Genomic DNA, 19143 nt, shown 5'->3' with positions numbered 1-19143 from the left:
TTAAGGTTGGAGAAAGGATACACTAAGAATAAAGAGTTGATTATTAGAGTGATGGGGAGGTTGGGAGGCCTTCAGAGAGGCACTTGGAGTGACTGCCGGAATCCCTGTTTCCCCTGATGTCAGAGGACAAGAGGAAAGGAGGGTGAGAAGGTTAGTGGAGCAGAATGAGAAAGGAAGAGGGGGTTGAAAGGAGCCCCAGGGGACAAAGCACCCTGAGCTGACGGAGTGACAGGGAGCAGCCAGGAGGGGACAGGTGTGACTGGCACGGCAGAAGGGCACGCATGGCTTGATCAGAAAAGAGCTTACAGGAGAGAACTGAACGCCGAAGGGGTTCCTCAGCCCTATGGGATCTGATCTGTACGCAACGGGCCAGCAACCCGGACTCTAACCCTGGTTCCAGGATTAGGGAGATTCAGGGAGTAGAATAATCCAAATAGTGGAAAGACCTGGGAATTCCCTCCTGATACGACGCTCCTTTATCTCACCTCTGCCCCCATAAAGCATGGTTGCCTCTCTGGGTATTTTGCTGGGGCTACAGCCCCTGACCCACACTGGCTGATCCTGGTGCAGGAAGGGGGAAGCCAGGACCTGCCAGGAGCCTTGCACTGGACACAGCCTGCTGCTCCTGGGGACAACTGAGAGCAGGAGGCCATCCTGAGTGCCAAGGAGAAATGGGCTGGGAACAGAGAAAGGAACAAGGAGGAGGGATCTGCCACCACAGCAGCATGGCTAGGCTTACCTGCCGGAAACCATTCCTTGTGAACTGTAAGATTTTCAAGGCATAGTTGGACCTCTGGCCTTTGCTGTTGAATTCAATGTGGCCGGTGAGACCTTCCAATTCTACCTGTCCAAGAGAGAGTGAGTTACAGCACCAAATAGGCCCCGCCTTCCATGTGGCCCCAAGCAAGCATTCCACCATGCTGGTTAAGGATGCCCAAGAGAACGGAAGCCATCAAGATCCGTTCTCCTGTCCACCTCTCAGCCACAGTATCTTCAGACTATGCAAGTGATGTCTCTGAAACCAACTCAGACTTGGCCGGGGCTAGAGGAGGAAGGGATGCCCCACACCCAATGACCTCACAGCTGCTGCATAAACCAACTTGATGCTGAGATGCTAGCTTGAGCTCAGATCCTCCTGAGCTCCTCCTCCAGGCCCTTGGCTTTGAATAGCATTTATCCTCCTTGGGCAGCTACCCACCCACCTCCAAGCTGCAGGATAACCTGACTCTAGCTGCAAAATCCTAGCTGCTCTTCCCCAGACTTCTCTGACAGGAGATGGCTTCTTCGTGGGCTAGAATCACGTCCATCCCACCAGAGGTGGCTTGGCTGGGAGAACCCTGGGGGAACCCAGCATCAGGCCAGAAGTGTTGAGCCTGCAACTCCCTGAGGGGCCACAGTCTATGACAGCATCATCCATCTGTCCCCACTTGGGCAGAGCTTTGCAGGGACCACCTCTGAGCCAAGGGGTCAAGTTCCAAGCCTGGAATCCAGAGACCCCTTAACAGTCTAAGGCTCAAGGTCTATTGCCCTGTAAACAAACTTGCCATGGATTCTCGGTGGCTTTTAGGGATTAGGGAACAACTCTGACCGATGATCCCCTCAATGGGGTCACCACAGATCGCTGTTTTACCCGGGGGTGTGATGTACTGGGGAGGTCTGGAGGTGAGGAGCCTTGAACAGTGGTCCTTCCCACCACCACCACCCCCGCAGGCTGGGCATGGCCCGCAGGGCCCCCACCACCCCTCACCATGCGCAGGTAATTCATGAGGCTGGTGCCGTGCTGCCAGATCTGGGCCGAGCCACAGGACAGGGGCTTCACACCGATCTCCTGGCTGCGGTTCAGCTCCTGCACCGCCGTCACCACAGTGTAGACGGCGTCAAACAGCAGGGCGGAGGAGAGCTGGGAGTGGGCAGCGAGACGAAGTGACAGGTGTAAAGGAAGGAAAGGGAAAGGAGGAAGAAAGGAGAAGAGGAGGAAGAAAGAAAAGCAAAACAAAGGAGTAAAGGCGTGTCTCTGATGCCCTGGGCCCACCTCCTGCCTCTGGGGTCCACTTCCCCTAAGAGTCCAGTGCTGGCCCAAGGCGACAATGGTGGCCAAGCCTTCTCTAAAATTGGACCATCAAGCCACCTCTTTGGGCCCCAAATGATTTCAAGGGTATCCTATTCTCTCTTTTCTCCAGGGAAGTAACATCTTCCACAGATCTGAGAAGCCCCAAGGAAGGGGCAGGGTGCTTCGCAGGAGGTGGAAGGAACCCTACCCTGAGATTTGCTCATTCTGCAAGGCTCACCTGAAGGTCACTTCCTCCTGGAAGACCCCCTTGATATTGTTTCTTCCTAAATGTACCTACTATTACAGTCTACTCTGTACTATTCAATATGATGAGCATATATGAAGTATATGGTGAGTTCAAAGCCCAGCAGTGAGCAAGACCCTATTCCTGTGATAGATTAAAGTGGAATTGGGCAGGGGAGATGGGGAGACAGGACACAAATAAAGGTAACATGAAACTGAGTGACATGAGCCAAAAGGTCTGTTGGGGGGTCCAAAGAGAAGATACCTTATCTGGTTGGGTGATCAAGAAAATGTTTCTTGGAGGATTCAGCATTGGAACTGAGCACTGAAGGATTTGGTAGGAAAGACATTGGATCTGGGGGTGGGGAGCAGCTGGGAAAAGGAGAAAGGCATTCCAGAGGGGGAACTGCGGGGTCAAAGACAAAGTGGGGGGAGGGTGGAGCACACATGGAGGGAGGAGGGCAGAAAGCAATAAGCCAGAAGTGAGGTGGGGAGAGTGCTGTGAGGGCCTTAAAGGCAGGGTAAGGGCTAGTGCAGCCGTCTGTCCATATTTTCACCTCCCTGTGAAACTGCCAGCGCTTAGGGCAGGAACACGCAAGGACCTCAATCTCTATCTCCTGCATCTCGTCTAGAGCCAGGCCCCTGTGTACAGGAAGCCCCCAGGACGTATTTCTTGAATTGAATTAAATGTTGAGTGAAATCTGCCCACAACGCTCAGCCTGAACATACATCCGGTTAACCGGGTGTCTGCAAGCTTTGGGGAGGGGAGGGTTGGGGTGTTTGGGAGGATGTGGTAGGAACAGAAGAACAGAAGGTGCCTGTCCTTGGGGAATGTGCCCTCTGAGGAGGGGGCCACACTCTGCTGTGTTAATGACAAGAGAGCCTACCCAGCGTGAATGACGACAGGGTCTACACGGTACGGGGCCCTGAGGGGGGGCCCAGGAAGGCAGGCAGAGGCCTCCTCGTGGGAGGTGGGATGTTGGACTCTGGAATTCAACCCACGGCCCCAGTGCAAAGCAAACTCCTCACTGAACTCTGACATCCCACCGCGGGCAATCGGCACCATCCCTTCAGAGCCTCACCCGTCAAGAACCCTCTCCCTGTGGCATCTTACAACCTCCCCCCTAGCTGGCCGGGCCCTGGGACACCGGTCCCTCCAAGGCTGGAGGCAGAGAGACCAGCTGTGACCTCTTGGATCGTTTTCAAGCTCTCTAGACAGAGTATAAGCAGCCTGAGTCAGGGAGGTGCAGGAGAAAGAGCTCAAAACTCAGAACACCGAACCCCGAGTCTAGCGCCCAGGCCCCGCTTACGTGCTGAGTGACGGAACCTCGAGGGAAGCAAGTTTCCTGCAGACAAGAGGTAGCCTCCCTGCCTCACCGGTCAGTAACAATGCTCTCTAGACTGCCAGTTTCAGGGGTCACCATACCCGAGGGCGGGGCGATGCACCCCAGGTGCCCACGGGCATCAGCAGGGGCTCAGGAAGCCCGAGCTGGCTGAGCCAGGACCCTGGGGGGGTAGTAAGAACAGGGAGCGACGGGGCAGAAAATGGGCTGGGAAAGGGGGATGTATTTCCCCACAGTTTTGCTCCACGTTGGGCAAAAGGGCCTGTCATGGGAACTGGGTGGGCTGACTTTGGATAATCGTTCTAGAAGGCAGTTAGAGGGAAAAACAGCCAAATAAAGTGCTCTGGCCCAATTCCAGTTCACGTGCACGCAACACTGCCTGGCCAGTGTGTTCTCCTTCCTCCCTCTCACCCTCTCTCACCCTCTCTCGCTCCTTCTTTCCTTTCTTCCACCCGCCTCTGTCCTTTCTTCACACATCTATTCAGCCCCTACGATCCAGCGGGTACCGCAGACCTCAGCACCTCCTGTTCTCCGCTGAGACATCCCACCAGGCGTGAGCCATTGTGTCCCCTCTGCCTCCACTGGGTCTTCTGCCTTCCCAGCTCTATCAATCACCCCTCCTTTCTGGCCCGGTCCTGAAGCCACCTGTGGCCACCTGTGACCCGGAGACCAAGCAGGTAAGGGCACCTAAATCGCATGATCAGGGTCAGTGAAAACCTCTGTGGTCCCGCTGAGCCGTGAAAACCAGCCACGTTCCTCCAAGTTCATCCATCACCTTCCGCATCCTCTTCTCCATCCCACCACCCTTCCCCTAGCAGCTGAGCTCCCCCTTCACTTGATTCGAGGCTCACCTGCCTGGCGCTGGATGCTTCTCAGCAAGCCTACAGCTGTCTTGTCCTTGGCACACAATTCATTTCCCCCTGAGCACAAGTGGCTCCTTTATTAATGGACCTCTCACATTTCCTTGCCAAAGGACATATGGAAATTATGAATGCTACAGACTCTCCCTTTGCAGCTCGGACACACATCTACCTGAGGGAGAGGTAGCTGCCCCTATTGACACTGCTTCTCCATCCTTCCATTTGGCTATTTAAATGATGCCGTAAACTAATTTCCGTCTCCCTTGCCTCCCAGTTAATCTCTCCATCCTGAGATTCTCAAAGTCACTCGTGTCCGAGCTGGAAGGGATCTTAGAAATCAACTAGTCCAACCCTCTCATTTTACAAATGAGGATAGGACTTCAGCCAGGACAGGACTAGACCGGAAGTCCAGCACCACTTTCTCCAGGCTGGTTTCCGCCCCTCTCTGCAGCACCCTTTCCCCCTCCGTTCCTGACAAGGCTCCTCTGGAGAAGCCGGGGTGTGTCATTGCTCCATCAGAATTATCCGTGCCTCGCCTCGCAGGATAGCGGGGGGCAATCTTCCTGGACGCAGTTACCTTCTCAACAGCAGATGCGAGCCTGAGACTCTTGGGCCAGAGCTGGGCATGGGGAAGCGTGCTAGGCAGGCTTCTCTGCTGCCCTGGGCTTAGTCATCTCCCAGTTTGCCTCGTGGTCTGACTGGTTGTTTGTCCTCAAGTTAGCCCTTCAGTGAAGAGCCACTTGGGACCTCTGCTGGAACAGGATTATAAGGGCAGGACAGAGGGGGCAGTGGAAGGGTACCACCGGCTGCCTCCCCAGCACCCATTCTCCCCTTCCTCCTCCCTAACAGAATCCCCATTTCCTGCAGGTGTCCTCCCCTCCCACAAGCAGCCATGAGCTTCAGGGGTCCCAGCCCCAGCTCCCAGGTGAGGCTGAGCGGTCCAAGAGCCATCCCATCCCCCCTGCCAATGTGTGATTCGGGACCGGGCAGGTGGTCCAGTTCTGACCAGTGAAACACGAACTGAGGCCTGGAGTGAGGGGCTCCAGAGAGGGGCTTCTCAGACGAGTCTCCTGTCTCTAGGTGAGGCAGTCCTTCCTCCTCCTCTGGACATTACTGGGTCTGGACATGACACCTGGACCTGCCGCAGCCATCCCGGCTCCATGCTGAGGATGAAGTTGACACCGAGGGCGCAGAGCAGAGATGCAAGGATCCTGGGTTTCCAACGACATCGCTCCAGGATCTGCCCCACCTCTGGACTTACTGTGACACGTGATAACACACTTCCTTTCTGGTAAGAGACCGTTGGATTCCGGACTTCCGTTACTCGAATCTCAGAGCATCCTAACTGGTGCCGAGGACTTGGGGGCCCCTTGGTCTCAGGGCAGGCCCCCAGAGAGGCCTGGCCTTATCCCCTCCCTAACCCCCCTGCTTCTCCTCACGAGGCTGCGTGCTGCTCCCCGGAGACTTGCAGACACAGCTCACCACGCTATTTCTCACATCCTCCCACCAGGCCCCAAGCTCTTCCTGCCACGTGGTTGTCGCTATTCCCACTCCGTCTGGGACGTGGTTTTCTTGGCTGATGCTCCCTTATTAGCAAATGATGCAGATGCTGGGAAATTGGCGTGTGTCTGTTTGCAGTGTTCTTTGGCATCTTGAACTCTGGGGCCTTCAAGATTCTTCGAGTGCTTCTAGTAATTACAGCTCCAGCAAGGGATGCTGGGGCTGGGAAGGAGGAGGCGGATGAAAGGAACATCAAGGTCCCTGTCTCTCCTCCAATTGTATCTTGCCTTCAGAGAGGTGACAGAGCTGACGTGTCCCCAGTGTGCTCTGGGCTTCATGGGTCCTTTCTGCAGTTAAACTTGGGCTGATTTGAGCTCCTGAAACCTCCTAAGTCCTGAACATCTTCTTTTCTCAGCTCAGTCTCCTAAGGGTCCTCTGTAGATCACCAGACGGCTCCTGGCAATCACCCCAGGCCTCTCGCTGGGGTCCCCCAGCTGCTCCTCTGAAACCTTGTCTCCCATCCACACGCCTCCAGCTTATCCCCCCCCCGACCCCGTCCACCGTTGCCAATTTCACCTCCGATGGTGTGAGAGCCTGTAATCTAATCTCTGCCTCATCAACTTTTCCATCTCACTGAGGGTCTCCATCCCAAAGCACCTTTTTGCTCTCTGAATTGCTTTCTTCCGCTACTATTATTTACTAATTTAGCTCTGGAAGGCATTTGGGACTGCAGTTGGGGAAAAGTTCTGGTACCCAGATAGCGCTCCATCCATGTCTCCAGGGCTGGGTCTGTGGTGCCCACCCCTCCCTGCCCCTTCCCGTCGTCCATCCTGCTTCCCTTTCACGAGCCCTCACTGTCTTTCTGTGGTTTCTGATCGCCATCCGCGTGTGTGCGCCTCTGAGTCTTGTCTCTGCTTCTCCTGTCCTGTCTCTCCTAAATATTAAATCTCCCAAATGACTCAACCCTCATTTAAAATCCTCTCCCTTCTTGGCTCCAAAATGCTGCTTGGCAAACACCCTCGATTCTCTTGCTTTTATATTTTCATTTGTTTCTTCATTGTTATCTTCTTTTGAGCTGTTTGTAAATTGTTCAGGGCAGTGAAAGACTCTGTATAAATTAACATGAATCAATCTGACTCGGGGAACAGCGGCTGAGTTACTCCCCCACCCATCCAAATAAAAATAAGAATGTCTTCTAAACTCACCCCTGTAACCCTCATCTTCCCCGACACCCGCCCCAGATCACTGGATTCCCAGAGTCCTCTTGGATGTCCGTTTGTCTCAGAACTTCTGTCGCTTACACTCTGACCCCCCAACATAATACCAGGACGGGAACCGTTAAAATCTCATGGAGTAGTTCTTACGATCTGGATTTTATTCAATGAAATAAACACTTAATGACAAACAGCTGTTTTAGTCTAAATCCTAATTACTTAACCTAGCCACCTGTAATTTTAATGATTTTCCATGCTTTTTGTTCTTCGCCGCGTGAGGAATGGTATTGGCACGTGAAATTAGCGGGGATGTGTCTCCCTTCATGAGGCTGTCTTCTGTCATTGTCATCACCCCTGGTGAGAAGCATGTCTGTGGCTCGCGGGCAGCCACCTGGTGGACACAGCCTGGTGGGCGCAGCGCTGAGCTTTTTCCTTGGGTGTTCACCCTTCGGTTCAACCACTCCCTCTCTGTGCCCTTGGAACTGGGCCCCCGTTCCAGCGAGCTGCAACTAGAGTATCATGGGCCGGCTGGGAAGATGAGGAAGAGAGGAAGACACACTCCAGCTGGGAGGAAAAGAAATGAGACAGAAGAAAATGCAAAGAAAGCGTGGCACTTGGGAGGGAAAGAGGAACAGAGAGAGAGAGAAAGGAAGGAGGTTATGGTGACAGAGGGAAGTGGAGAGGGAAGAGTCAGGGGAGGAGATGAGAAGGAAAAGAGAATGGAACTCACGGAGAGGAGGGGAGAGGGGAGAGGACCTTGGAGGAAAGGGAGCGGGGAGGAGAGCAGTCCCTGCGAGACAGGAGCCGTTGCAGCCTCTTTAGAAAGCTGGATGGGGATACAAACCGGGCTGCCCTTTCCTGGAACTGATTCTTTCTCACCTTCTGGCTCCCCAGCAGATGAAAGAGCTGGGCTGTTTGCGCTGGGAATTTCTGTCCCCAAAGGGACAGGAAGAGGCACCGCTTTGCCCAAGGTAGATGCTGAAGCGAGAAGCCTCGAGAAACACGTGTTGCTTCCAGGTGAGGAGTTGCTGTGTCATCTTCCCTTCAGAGACCACAGAGACCATGGCTGGAAGGTTCTGTAAGCTGTATAGTCCAGGCTTCGCTGGAGCACCATCCTCTGGAGGCCCTCGGCAGGCCCCGGCTCTCATTTCACCTCAGTTTCTTCGTCTGTCAAAAAGGGAGGCACAAGCGCTCTTGTCTGTTACTAGGGTGCCATGAGGAGGAAGAAGAGGTCAGGGTGGGATAATTTCAAGCATCAGTGGTTCAGCGTTCTGTCCGTTTCTTCACTCCCTGACTCTGAGTTTGTGAATGTGGCATTCCTTGGCCAACGAAATGAGGTGGAAGTTACAGCGTGCCTGTCCCGGGAGTCTAGGACTGGACTATGAGGTCTTGTGCATTTCAACTTGCTCTGTTGCTCTCCGGCCACCACCATGAGCATATACCAGGCTAGCCTGCTGGGCCAGGAGAAGGATGAGAGGCACGTGGAGGAGAGCCGCCCCAGCCTCGATCAGCCGACCCCCAGGCATCGAGTGAGCTCAGGCAGATCAGCAGAGCTGCCTGCCGAGCCAGCGTAGACCAGCTGATCCTTAGCCGCACGAGCTACGTAAGCGTTCATTGTTGCAAGCTGGCGAGATTTGCGGGTAGGTTGTTACACAGCATTTCTGTTGCAAAAGCTACCTGATATATTTACTAATGCTTCTCCCAGTGTCTGGCAGATGGAATGTTAGATAAACTCATTCAATGAATAACTGTGAATTGAGGATGGAAGCATATCCCATTTTACCTTCACAACAATCCTCTGACACGGTCAAGCATAATTGCCCAAAATTAGAGAAAAAAGAATCGGAGGCCCAGAAGGGTTACATAGCTACCTGAGATCACACGGCAAGAAAATAGCAAAGCCAGTATTTGAATCCAGGTCCTGTGCCTCTAAGGCTAGTGCTCTTTTCGGCACCTGTGAGCACAGCCAGAGCTGGCCCTACAGCCCTGTGAGTGGCACTGCCTGGCCTTGGTGTTGGGTCCTTATGAGGCAGGTACCAAGGGCTTCCCATCTGCCTGTTCGTGGTCAATGTGAACACGAATGGAAGGGCTGAAACCCTCAGAGGGACATCAGCGGTGTGGCACCGGGACCCTTAATTTCACTTGGCCAAAGCCAAATGTGGAATGGTTCAGGTTGGAGAGGAGGTGGCAGGTTTTGCTTCCTCACCTGATACTGTGCTGTGAGCCTTTGAAGTGTGTCGGGACCTCATTACAACACCGGAGTCATGACTGCAAGAGCCACGGACAAGACCAGGAGCACAGGGCTGTACTCCTGCCAGGAGGGGTGAGCCTGGTCCTACCCCTACCCTGTGCTCGAGAAAATATGCACTGTCCCTTCAGCCCCTGGGGGTGAGGGCTCCCGTCTTTCTGATGTTTCACCCCTGCGAAATCCTTCCTATGGAATCTTCCCTCTTTCAGCTCTAAAACACCCTGTTGGGATGTGCTCTGTAACCTTAAGAGCCTCGCAACTCAAGTTCGCACGCCTCCTTCTCCCATCCGCTTCCCTGATGAAAGCTCCCCGAGCTTTGCGCGAGCTCTGACCCTTTGGACGGTTATGTGAGCATCCCATGAGCTGCCTTATGGGGCTTTGGGAGGCTTAAATGTAACCCGGCTAGGACAGATCTAGAAAGCCACGCCATCTCATCTCCTGAGAACCTGTCATTTAGCAAATGGACACGAGCAGACCTTCCTGAGCTGCCCCACAGAGTAAGGACATCAGACCCAGTGGAGAACAGCCAGGGAAACCTCTGTGTCCATCACAAATGGAGGGGAAGGAAGTGCAGGGGGGAAACACATGGGTGAAGGCACAAAGGAAGTCTCTCTGGACAAGCTCTACCACGGGCAGTGGTCCAGGGAGATGAAAGAGCACTGGACCAGGAGTATCAGAATCTAGTTTCACCTGCAAAAGGCTTGGTGTTTGCCCTTGAACAAGAGCCCCACACCCTCGTCCCTCACCCCCATTCCCAGCCTGGGATTCAGTCTGTCTGAGAAATGAGGGAGCAGATCAGCTAAAGCCCTTTCCAATGGTAAGAGTCTTGGATCCTGAACTCAGGCGGGTCTCAGCAAGAGCATCATCAGGAGTCTGGCCACAGACATCCCTAAGTGACCACGCGGGCCCGCTCTCCCTGCTGACTCCTCTACGCTTGCTGCTCACAGCTCCCCACGTCCCCACACGTGTCCCCTGTGACCCCTCCCCAGCATTTCTACAGCCTCTTTTTGAGCTGGGCCTGGAGAAGGCTGGAGTCCAGGGGCTGTTGAATCTGGGGGTGTCTGGCCCACAGAGGGGGTGTGCATGGCGGCAAAGGGGCACCAGGGAGGGGCTGGGTGGGCACTTACTGCGGGCCCCGCGAAGGGCACGTGGTCACAGTTCTCCTGCCAGGACTGGTTGAGGCTCTGGGCAAACTCTTGGAAGAAAGCATGGGACTGGTTGAAAATGGAAAATCCCAGGATGTTGACGCGATTGTCCACGAGGCCGTCCATCCTCTGGAGTGAGAACTCCTGAAAGACGCAGCAGGCAGAGCAGAGCAGGGTTAGGAAGGGAAGGGTGGGCTGGGCTCTGCAGGAGCACAGCTGGGCAGTGCGTTCTAGCCACATGGACACCATTGCCAGGTGCTCTGCTAGGTGTCAGGGTCCAGAGATAATGGAGAGTTCTTCTTCAAGTAGCTCACAGTGTTGAGGTGCCAGGAGGGAGAAATAAACAGAAAGATCTCTAAGAGAGGTATGTGTACGATGCTCTGGGTGGAGAGAGAAAGAAAAACACAAATGAGATTGTGGAGGCAGGACTGGGTCTGCAGAAGGTGTGACCCATGAGCTGAGTCTTGAAGGATGCCTAGGCGTTTTCTGGGTAGTAAGTGTGGACGGACAAAGGCTATTCCAGACAGAAGTCACCGTGGATACAAAGGCATGGAGGTGAGACAGTGCGTGGGCGCCTGCACTGTACTTTGACAGAAGCATCGCTCCTCAAAGTGTGTCCGCAGAACACCTGCCATCAGACTCACCCAGGTATCTGTAAAAAAAAATGATGATCCCTGCAGCCCACCGGACACCAGCTGAATCTGGATCTCGGGAGCCGAGGCCCAGGAGTCTGCATTTACAGCGGGGCCCAAGGTCATACGCACACCAATGTTTGGGAGTCACTGGGTCAGCACTAGGAGGCATGTGGGTGGGGAGACGATGAGAGATGAGGCTGGAGACGTCAGCAGGGGCCAGAGCACAGCGGCCCTGCTGCCAGGCTGGGGAGCTTGCACTTTATCATGTAGTGATGTGACCTGAGGGCACTGTCAGCAGAGGAGTGACAAGATCAAGTTTGCTAAGAATCTCAACCTGAAGGTCTGCAGGTAGAGCTGTGCCTTCATTTGTTATTACTATTTTTTGCTCACTTAACTCACATTTAAGTGCTTACTATGTGCCAGACATGGGCACAGAGGATGTTCTAGACACAGAAGATGTGAACAAGAAACACATTTCCTGATGCCCAGGAACTTGCAGCTTTGGGGAAAAGACAGACTGTAAATAGACAAATAAATACATATACTGTCAGATATCTATGGGGGGGTTAGGGTGGGGCTGCTACTTGAGATGAGGCAGTCAGAGAAACCCCATGTGGGGCAGTGACATTTAGAAGCTCAAAGGAATTCTCCCAGGAAGTGTGGCCCTCACCCGATCACCTGGCCGGGGCCACGTGTTCACTCAGCTAAAACCTGCAGGTGTGAGTCTCATTGAGGCCAGATAGTGTCACAGGGAGAAGCATCCCCCTCCTCAGGCAGTGCTGAGCTCAGAGCCCTGGACTCCCAAGACCCACCTTGGCCCTATACAGGGAAACCAGGCAAGAGGGTGTGGGCTCTTCGGCTCGTCAATTCCCGCTCCCGGAATAACGCCTTCAAACGGGGGTCAGGCCATCCTTGTGCGTTGAATTCACATTCATCGCACTTTCATTCCACGTGCCTCGCACACAGCTCTGCGCCCGGTGGGCACGTGGTCGTTAGACCCCAGGACCAAGCCATCAGCCACTCAGCCTGACAGGACCGAAGGCAGGGGCCTTGGGCTTACTTCGCGCCTGAGCGGAAACACGACTTTCCTTCAGGCGGCCTCCTTGCCTTAGGACTCAGCTGCTCCAGGCCCCCGGCACGTCCCCGGCGTCCTCCCTCACGTCCACAGCCACGGCCAAGCCCTTGGGCCACAGGCCTGAGCTCTGCCCGGAGTCCATCCTCATTAGCTGCAGCTTGCAGACCGAAGGTACAAAGATTCCTTTGGAGCCACCAACCCCCGGCAGCGTGGAGAGGGGATGAGGAATAAGTGTATTTTGGATCCTGCCACACTCCCGCCAGGGGAACACGGACGTGCCAGAGGACGTATTGATTCATGAGCTGATATTATCTCCTGTCTCCCTAATAGGGCAGCTACCCATGCGCCATGGGCTATCAGCAGACACGAGGAGACAGGTGGCTAATGAGAAGAGACGCACCTGGCAAGGGGGAGGTGGCAGGGTGCAGAGCCAGGCTGCTGTCAGGCAACCGAGGGGCCTCCCCAGCTGTGGTTGATGTGGAGGGAGACATCCCCTCTCCCTCGGCTTTCTTGTCAATGTGGGCAGCTCATCACGCCCCGCCCTATCCTCACACGCACAGCCTGGTGGAAGGAGGCCCATTTCAAGAACCCCCGACACTGTGATGTCTACAGACGCACAGTGGCGGTAGAGGGGATACCCAGTAAGGGCTTTGGTGTTCAAATCCAGGTCCCACACTATACTGAAATGTATGACCTTCAGGGAGTATGGCCTTCAGGATCTGGGCTTCAGATCCTCATTTAGTAAAGCGGCACAAGGACAGCAACCTCAGAGACGGCTCAAGGAACAAGTAAGACGCACGCACAGGCACATCACATCCGGCCCATGAGAAGTGTTCAACATGCGACAGTTACCGAAATGCTGCCATGAGATCGCGGGCAGCTTCTGGCTTCCTGCTTCTTTAGTTCCACTTGTCTTGGAAACCTGAGTTCGGAAGGTGTTTCCTTGAAATGCACGTCACGGGCAGAGTAAGAATGAGTGAATGAATTACTGACCCTTAGAGACAGCCCCTCCAGAAGTCAGCCAGCCCGTCTTCCTGCCTTTTAATTCCTACCTTCTCATCCCCCAATTATAGCCTATTTTCAAAGGCCCCCTTAAGATAAAAAGATCCAGGAGCTTCCTTGATAATCCATTATATTTATAATGACCCATGGGAGAGCTTGTAAAAGGACAAGAAAGGGGTGGCGTGTTCTCTTACTGTAATTTCCCAGGACACTCCAGGCTCTATCCTTTAAGCCTCCTCACAGTTAGGAAATGCTTCTTTATGTCTAAACTTACACTCTCCTGCTGCTATTGAAGCCTGGTATCTAAGCAAATATGGGAAACAGCTGACCACCGCCAGTCTGTATGCAAAGAAAATCTAAGCTCTAGTATTTCTCAGAGTGTGTTCCTCAGGACACTAGCTTTTCCAGGAGGCGTTAACAGACGTTTCATGAAAACAAGGTCCCATATTCAAATGAGGTGAGCAAACAATGCACGTTCTAGTCACCTTTTCAAGATTCACAATGCACACTAGCACATTAAAGGGTTAAAGAAGTCCTACAGAAAAGCAGCTTAATTTTGCTTAACCCAGAACTTTCCAAACATATTGACCATGGAACACTTTTCCGCCCCAAATCTATGAATGTCTCGCAGGAGGCTTCTACAGAATGCCCGGTGGGAAATGTTACTCTAAGTATATCCAGGGAAACATGTATCATAACTCCCAAACCAAGTGGTGGAGGCACTAAGCTGAGAGGGATATTACATAAAATTGACCAGTTTCAGGATGGGAGGGGAGTAGAGGCCCTCTGGCTCCTGTCGTCCACCATGAGCTCTAGCCAAGAATATACCCCGGCCTCACTCAGGTGCCCCGTGCTCCCCCAGCCACGCTGCCCGGCTGGCTGTGACCTTAACCGAAATGACAAAGTGTTAGGAGCCCTGGGGTGGATCAGGTTCTCACGGGGACCTTGATTCTCTTCTTATAAATGTCCCGAGAAGGAAAATCTCAAGGTCCTCACTCCCAATGGCAGTGGATTCCATCATCCTCAAGAGACCAGGGGAACCAGGGTAAAGAACAGAGCCAATGGCCGCCTGGTAAGGCCGAGCGGTGGCACAGAGACCCAAATCAGGTCTTCAATTACCCCAAGAGTGCTTGCCTTTGTGACAGTGCTTGTGGTGCCAACATATTTTCATGCCCGTGTCCTCTCGCGCCCAAGGCCTGTGTTTTCCTGAGAGCAGGGATGTGTCTGCCCCATTTTCGAACCCCACACTGCACCCAGCATAGTGCCCGAGGCCTAGAAGTCATTTGGTAAATATTGGTCAAGGCTGTTGATGGAAGACATTTCAATGCCCTGGGGCCCTCACTATGCCTGACTCTGCTCATGGCCTAACCCCTATAGAAGGGGTAAGAACAGGAGCAGAACTGGTGCGACCCCTTGATTGCCCTCTGGAAGTTACATTATTATGTTTCCAAAAGCAAATTCCTGACAGCTTGTTTTCTTATCACTGTGCTTCCTCATTTAAAAAGTTTTAAATGTGCACACATTTGTGTACGTGTGAGCATATGTGAACATGTTTGTGTGTGTGTGTGTGTGTCCTTCTGTATACAGTGATTTTCAAGGGACTGAGTAACTGCAATTAAAGGTCATGTCATGGTCACAAGTGAATACAGGGGAGTGTTATCTGGAACGGAGGGTGTTCAGAACAGGCCTGGACGGAATGCGTCATGTGCATAAAGGCTCGAGAGCCACGTGGGTGCTGTGGCTCAGCTGAGTGACCCTCACTTTCTCTAGCAGCTGTGACATTTCCAACGTCCCGGTTTGCCCACTGGCGTCCACTCACCGGTCCGTTGCAGGGACCGCTCCATGGCCCTACAGCCTGCTCATCCGCCAGGCCAGGAGCAAGGACAGGCTGTGAGGGGGGATGGGGAGGGGGGAGGGGGGGCAAGGTCAGCCGACTAGAGCTAAAAGCGCAAGAGCTGTTCATCATCCAGACTCAGCTCCCGTGCTTGACTTTAAGGAGAAAAGCAGGAAACCAAAGCAGAGGTCCAGACCATGTCCTGGGGTCAAGTCCATCTCCTAACCCTTTGCTGCCTAGATCTGGGTCCATGTGAAATGGGGAAGTGGGGGAAAGGCATTGTATTCTCTCCGCCCAGCAGCCCCTTCTCCCGTATTTCTTTTCCCTATTTCTAACCCACCTAGGGCATGACTATCGCCTGGGCCACGTAAGCTAGACACTTCAAAGGCAGCCTCAACCCCCGCTTCTTTTAACTGTACGTCTAGTGAATCCTTTCCAATCTGTCTCCTAAATGTCTCCTGAATCTGTCCCTTCCTTTCCAATCCCGCCAGGTCAGGCCTTCATCATTTCTCCTTTGCAGCCACCCATTAAGCGAACCGCCCCTCTGATCTCGGGAGACGTGGCCACTACGTGGCACAACTTCCAGCTGCCATCCACATCGATGGTAATGTGAATGGCGCCCCCTGGAGTTGTGCCATGTGGCGATCTCATCAGGAGACAGCAGGATATGATAGAAAGAGATTTTGAAATAAGACAGTCCTGGGTTCAAATCCTGTCTCGTCACATATTGGTTGGGTGATCTTGGGCAGGCCGGTCACCTCTCTGAATTTCAGTCTGCTCACCTGTAAAATGCAGATAAGAACATCCACCTTGCAGGGCTAATTCACACATAGTGCAGTCCATCCTCCATGCTGCCTCTTCTCCTTCCTTCTCCTGGTCTCCACACTCTAGCTGGGTCCTGACAGAGGGAACTATCCGGCCTGGGGACTTCTCTTGCCTTCTTCTCTCCCCCCCTCGCTCTGCAAGAATCTATCCTTAGCTACTTGTCAAATGAGAAAAGTTTTGCTAAGCAAGTCACCATAAGGTGCTAAATTGCTTGGTGTGGCTATTTGTGTCGAGATAGAAGCCTTGAGTTGAAGCTCCAGATCTTCCAACCATACATAATTCTAACAAAGCAATCATTATAATAATAATAACTGAGACAATTTATTGACCACCAACTGTGTGCCCGGCAGAACTAAGCACTTCACATGCATGATCTCAATCCATCCTTAAAGCAGCCCTATGGCATGGGAGTTATTAGCGCCAATGTATAGCTGAAGGAGCAGAGACCCAGAGGAGTGAAGTGGCTTTCCCATGGTCACACAGCTGTAAACAGACCCAGGCCCAGTGCTCTATGTGCTTGTATCACTTACTCACCACCGTGAGTGGGGCACCAAGGGTCAGAGGACATTATGAGTTCGTGCTGATTGTGCTGTAAAAGAGCTGGCAAAATAGAGTTAAAATTCATTTCAGAATACACAACTCGACTTTAAGAGCAGTGACTTCTGGTCTAAGATTTGCAGCTACAAAATGAACACTGGTAGTCTAAGAGAGTAAAGGGATTACCCAACATCAACTAAATCTCTGCCTGAGAAGGGTTTTAATTACAAAGGGGCCTGGAGATTGGTGTGGGCTCCAGACTGAGCAACTAAACACTGATCTTGAGAATATGGGAGAGCTGAGGTTCACCCCACATCATTGTCTGTTCAGCATGAAGACCCCCAGGAAGGAATACAAGCCAACAGCAGGTAGCAGGTGGGGAGTATTTAGACATAAATGCAGTGTAATTGAAGACATGAATGGCTAAGATGCATAGAGAAGTGGGCAGGTAAAGGCAGCTTCGTGAACTTGGCTGACTTCGGCTGAGGGTGCTTCAGGAGCCTCGGTCATCTCTGGTCACCATCATCTGCTCATTACTGTATCCCTAGCGTAGAGAAACTTAGTGAAACCCAAAGCTCGTTCTTTGGTTTCATTAAATGATTAGGAGAATAATTGTGTTGGAGAGAGTGGGTATGAATTTAGAGTCACAACATTTTAAATCATACACTGTCTACTGGTATTTTGTCCTAGATTTTGTTCACTGAAAACCCAAATTCCAAAAGCCAATCTTTGCTTTCTAATTTTTTAATCTCTTTATTTTAGTCTCTTTTCATGAGACAGGACTCCTTGTTACAAAATGGGGGAAATAACACTTCACAGTGTTGGCTGTGAGACTTAAACGAGATAATATATAGGAAAGCGCTATGTAGATTGGAAATATGACATGACTTATTAGTACTTGACTTATTGGTACTATTAGTATAACAATAAAATAGCTCAAGGAAAGCATTTTGCATTCACTTTCAGGCATAATTGACAGGCAATGAGGAAGACAGGGTGGGCATGGAGCCTTCTGTCTTCCCTACAGATTATGCCACGAAGGAAAAGTCTCTCTGCTCTTGCATAAAATTCTTCCTCAGCTGGCCTGGGAACCTCAACAGCTCCCTTCCTGCCAGGGCCACAGGCAACCTGTAAAAGGTGCCATCCCGATGATGCCCCTACAACCACTGCAGTCTCTTTGGATTCTGCTACCCGGACCCAGTTGGGATCCTTTGCTGTAGAACTGGTTCGTATCCTTACGGTGGTGTTTCAGGCAGTCTCCTGTGTCTCAGCTGCTTTCACCCAAGACTCAGCCTTTGATCTCCTCTGCTCCATGCTCAGCCCTGGCCCCTAACTTCTTGGGAGAGGAGACCAGCAGCCTCCTTTCACCAGATTCACAAGTCATTTATTAAACATCAATTTATTATTGAGGGTAATAACATTAACTATTTTCATTAGCACGGCTTTACAAGGCTTGTGAGGCACTTTCCTGTATCCCTCCTGTCCTCACCAGCACACTTGGTATGGACAGAACAGGTTTTATTCATATTCCCACTTGATGGAAGAAGAAACTGAAGTGCCTAGCAGTTGCCCGAAAGACAGACATGGGATTAAGATCCGGGTACCTGGCATCCAAGCTCTGCGCTTATAATTCCATTCCTCCCTACTGCTCACTCAGCACTAGGCTAGGTCACCAGGACACAGTATAAACTCAAATGCATGAGCCCTTCCCTGAGGTTGTGAATGATTGATAACTTTTAACTTTCTCACCTGGGAGCCCTGAGAACACCAAAAGATTCCAATTTCTTAAGCCATTATTAAGAAGCTGGAATGATGGAAGACATCCTCAAGACTACATCACTCCTACACTTGAACTTCTTATTGTTCCACCCCAATCTAATCCCCTCCCTTGGTTGCCTACCTGTGAATGTGACGCCTATTCACCCATCGTTCAGGCTAGGATCTGGAACTCATCCTCCACTTCTCCCATTCTCACGCTCCCCATCTCATCCATGTACGCATGCATGCAGTCAGTCATTGTCACTGGAAACATATTATCTCCTTAACATCTCTTAAATTTGTCCCCTGCTCTCCATCCCTGTCGCCTCGACCTCAATGCATATCTTCACCAGCTTATTCTTGGACTACAGATGAATTTTGGTTTCCCCTCCTCCAGTCTTGCCTTTCTCCACGTTCCTCCTTCATGCTGTTGCTGGAGAGCTCTTTCTCAACTATCCGTTTGATCATGAATCCCTCTCCACCTCCCAATGTTGCTGACTGCACACAGGACAAAAGCAAACTCCTGGACATATTTGGCTTTTCATGCTATGATTCCTGTCTACCCCTTTGCTCATTCTTCACCTTGACGTCCTCCATCATCTAAGAACTGGCCGCTGTCCTCACAGGTATACTTCTCATCACTTAAAGATGTTTATCACATGAGTTTGTTCAAAGCAACTTCCCAAGGACTGGGTGCTATTGAAGGCAACTCTACTTACATTACCAGCATCTACCCTGGTGCAGAGCTTATGGAAAGAAGTCAAGGCTGGTGACTGAATGAATTTAGGAAGGGAACACCTGTCAGGCTCTTCCTCATCTGACCGCATGGGCAGCCCGGTCCTCTCTACTTTCAAGGCTCTTTCGTATGGCTATA

The 19143-nt window shown here is 52.1% G+C and overlaps 1 protein-coding gene across 10 annotated transcripts in view; it reads right to left on the bottom strand.

Moving 5' to 3' along the window:
* The window catches only part of GRIK4 (glutamate ionotropic receptor kainate type subunit 4), a 421209-nt gene that overhangs the window by 101985 nt on the left and 300081 nt on the right, over positions 1-19143 (bottom strand). For 9 of the 10 annotated variants that reach the window (XR_010841462.1, XM_067039151.1, XM_059069793.2 and 6 more), the window contains 3 exons: positions 10586-10747; positions 1748-1900; positions 740-844 (listed from right to left, as the gene is read on the bottom strand). The exons of the other annotated variant lie outside the window; for it this stretch is intronic. Coding sequence is in view for 8 of the 9 variants with exons in the window: in XM_067039151.1 (XP_066895252.1) it covers positions 740-844; positions 1748-1900; positions 10586-10747 (420 nt within the window). In the remaining variant the exon portion in view is untranslated. The remainder of the gene's footprint in view (positions 1-739; positions 845-1747; positions 1901-10585; positions 10748-19143) is intronic. 10 annotated transcript variants of the gene reach the window in all.

This window comes from Kogia breviceps, chromosome 7 (assembly GCF_026419965.1).
Source record: "Kogia breviceps isolate mKogBre1 chromosome 7, mKogBre1 haplotype 1, whole genome shotgun sequence".
Lineage (NCBI taxonomy): Eukaryota > Metazoa > Chordata > Mammalia > Artiodactyla > Physeteridae > Kogia > Kogia breviceps.
The sequence above is the reverse complement of the archived record's forward strand: the minus strand, read 5'-3'. Positions and strand labels throughout refer to the sequence as shown.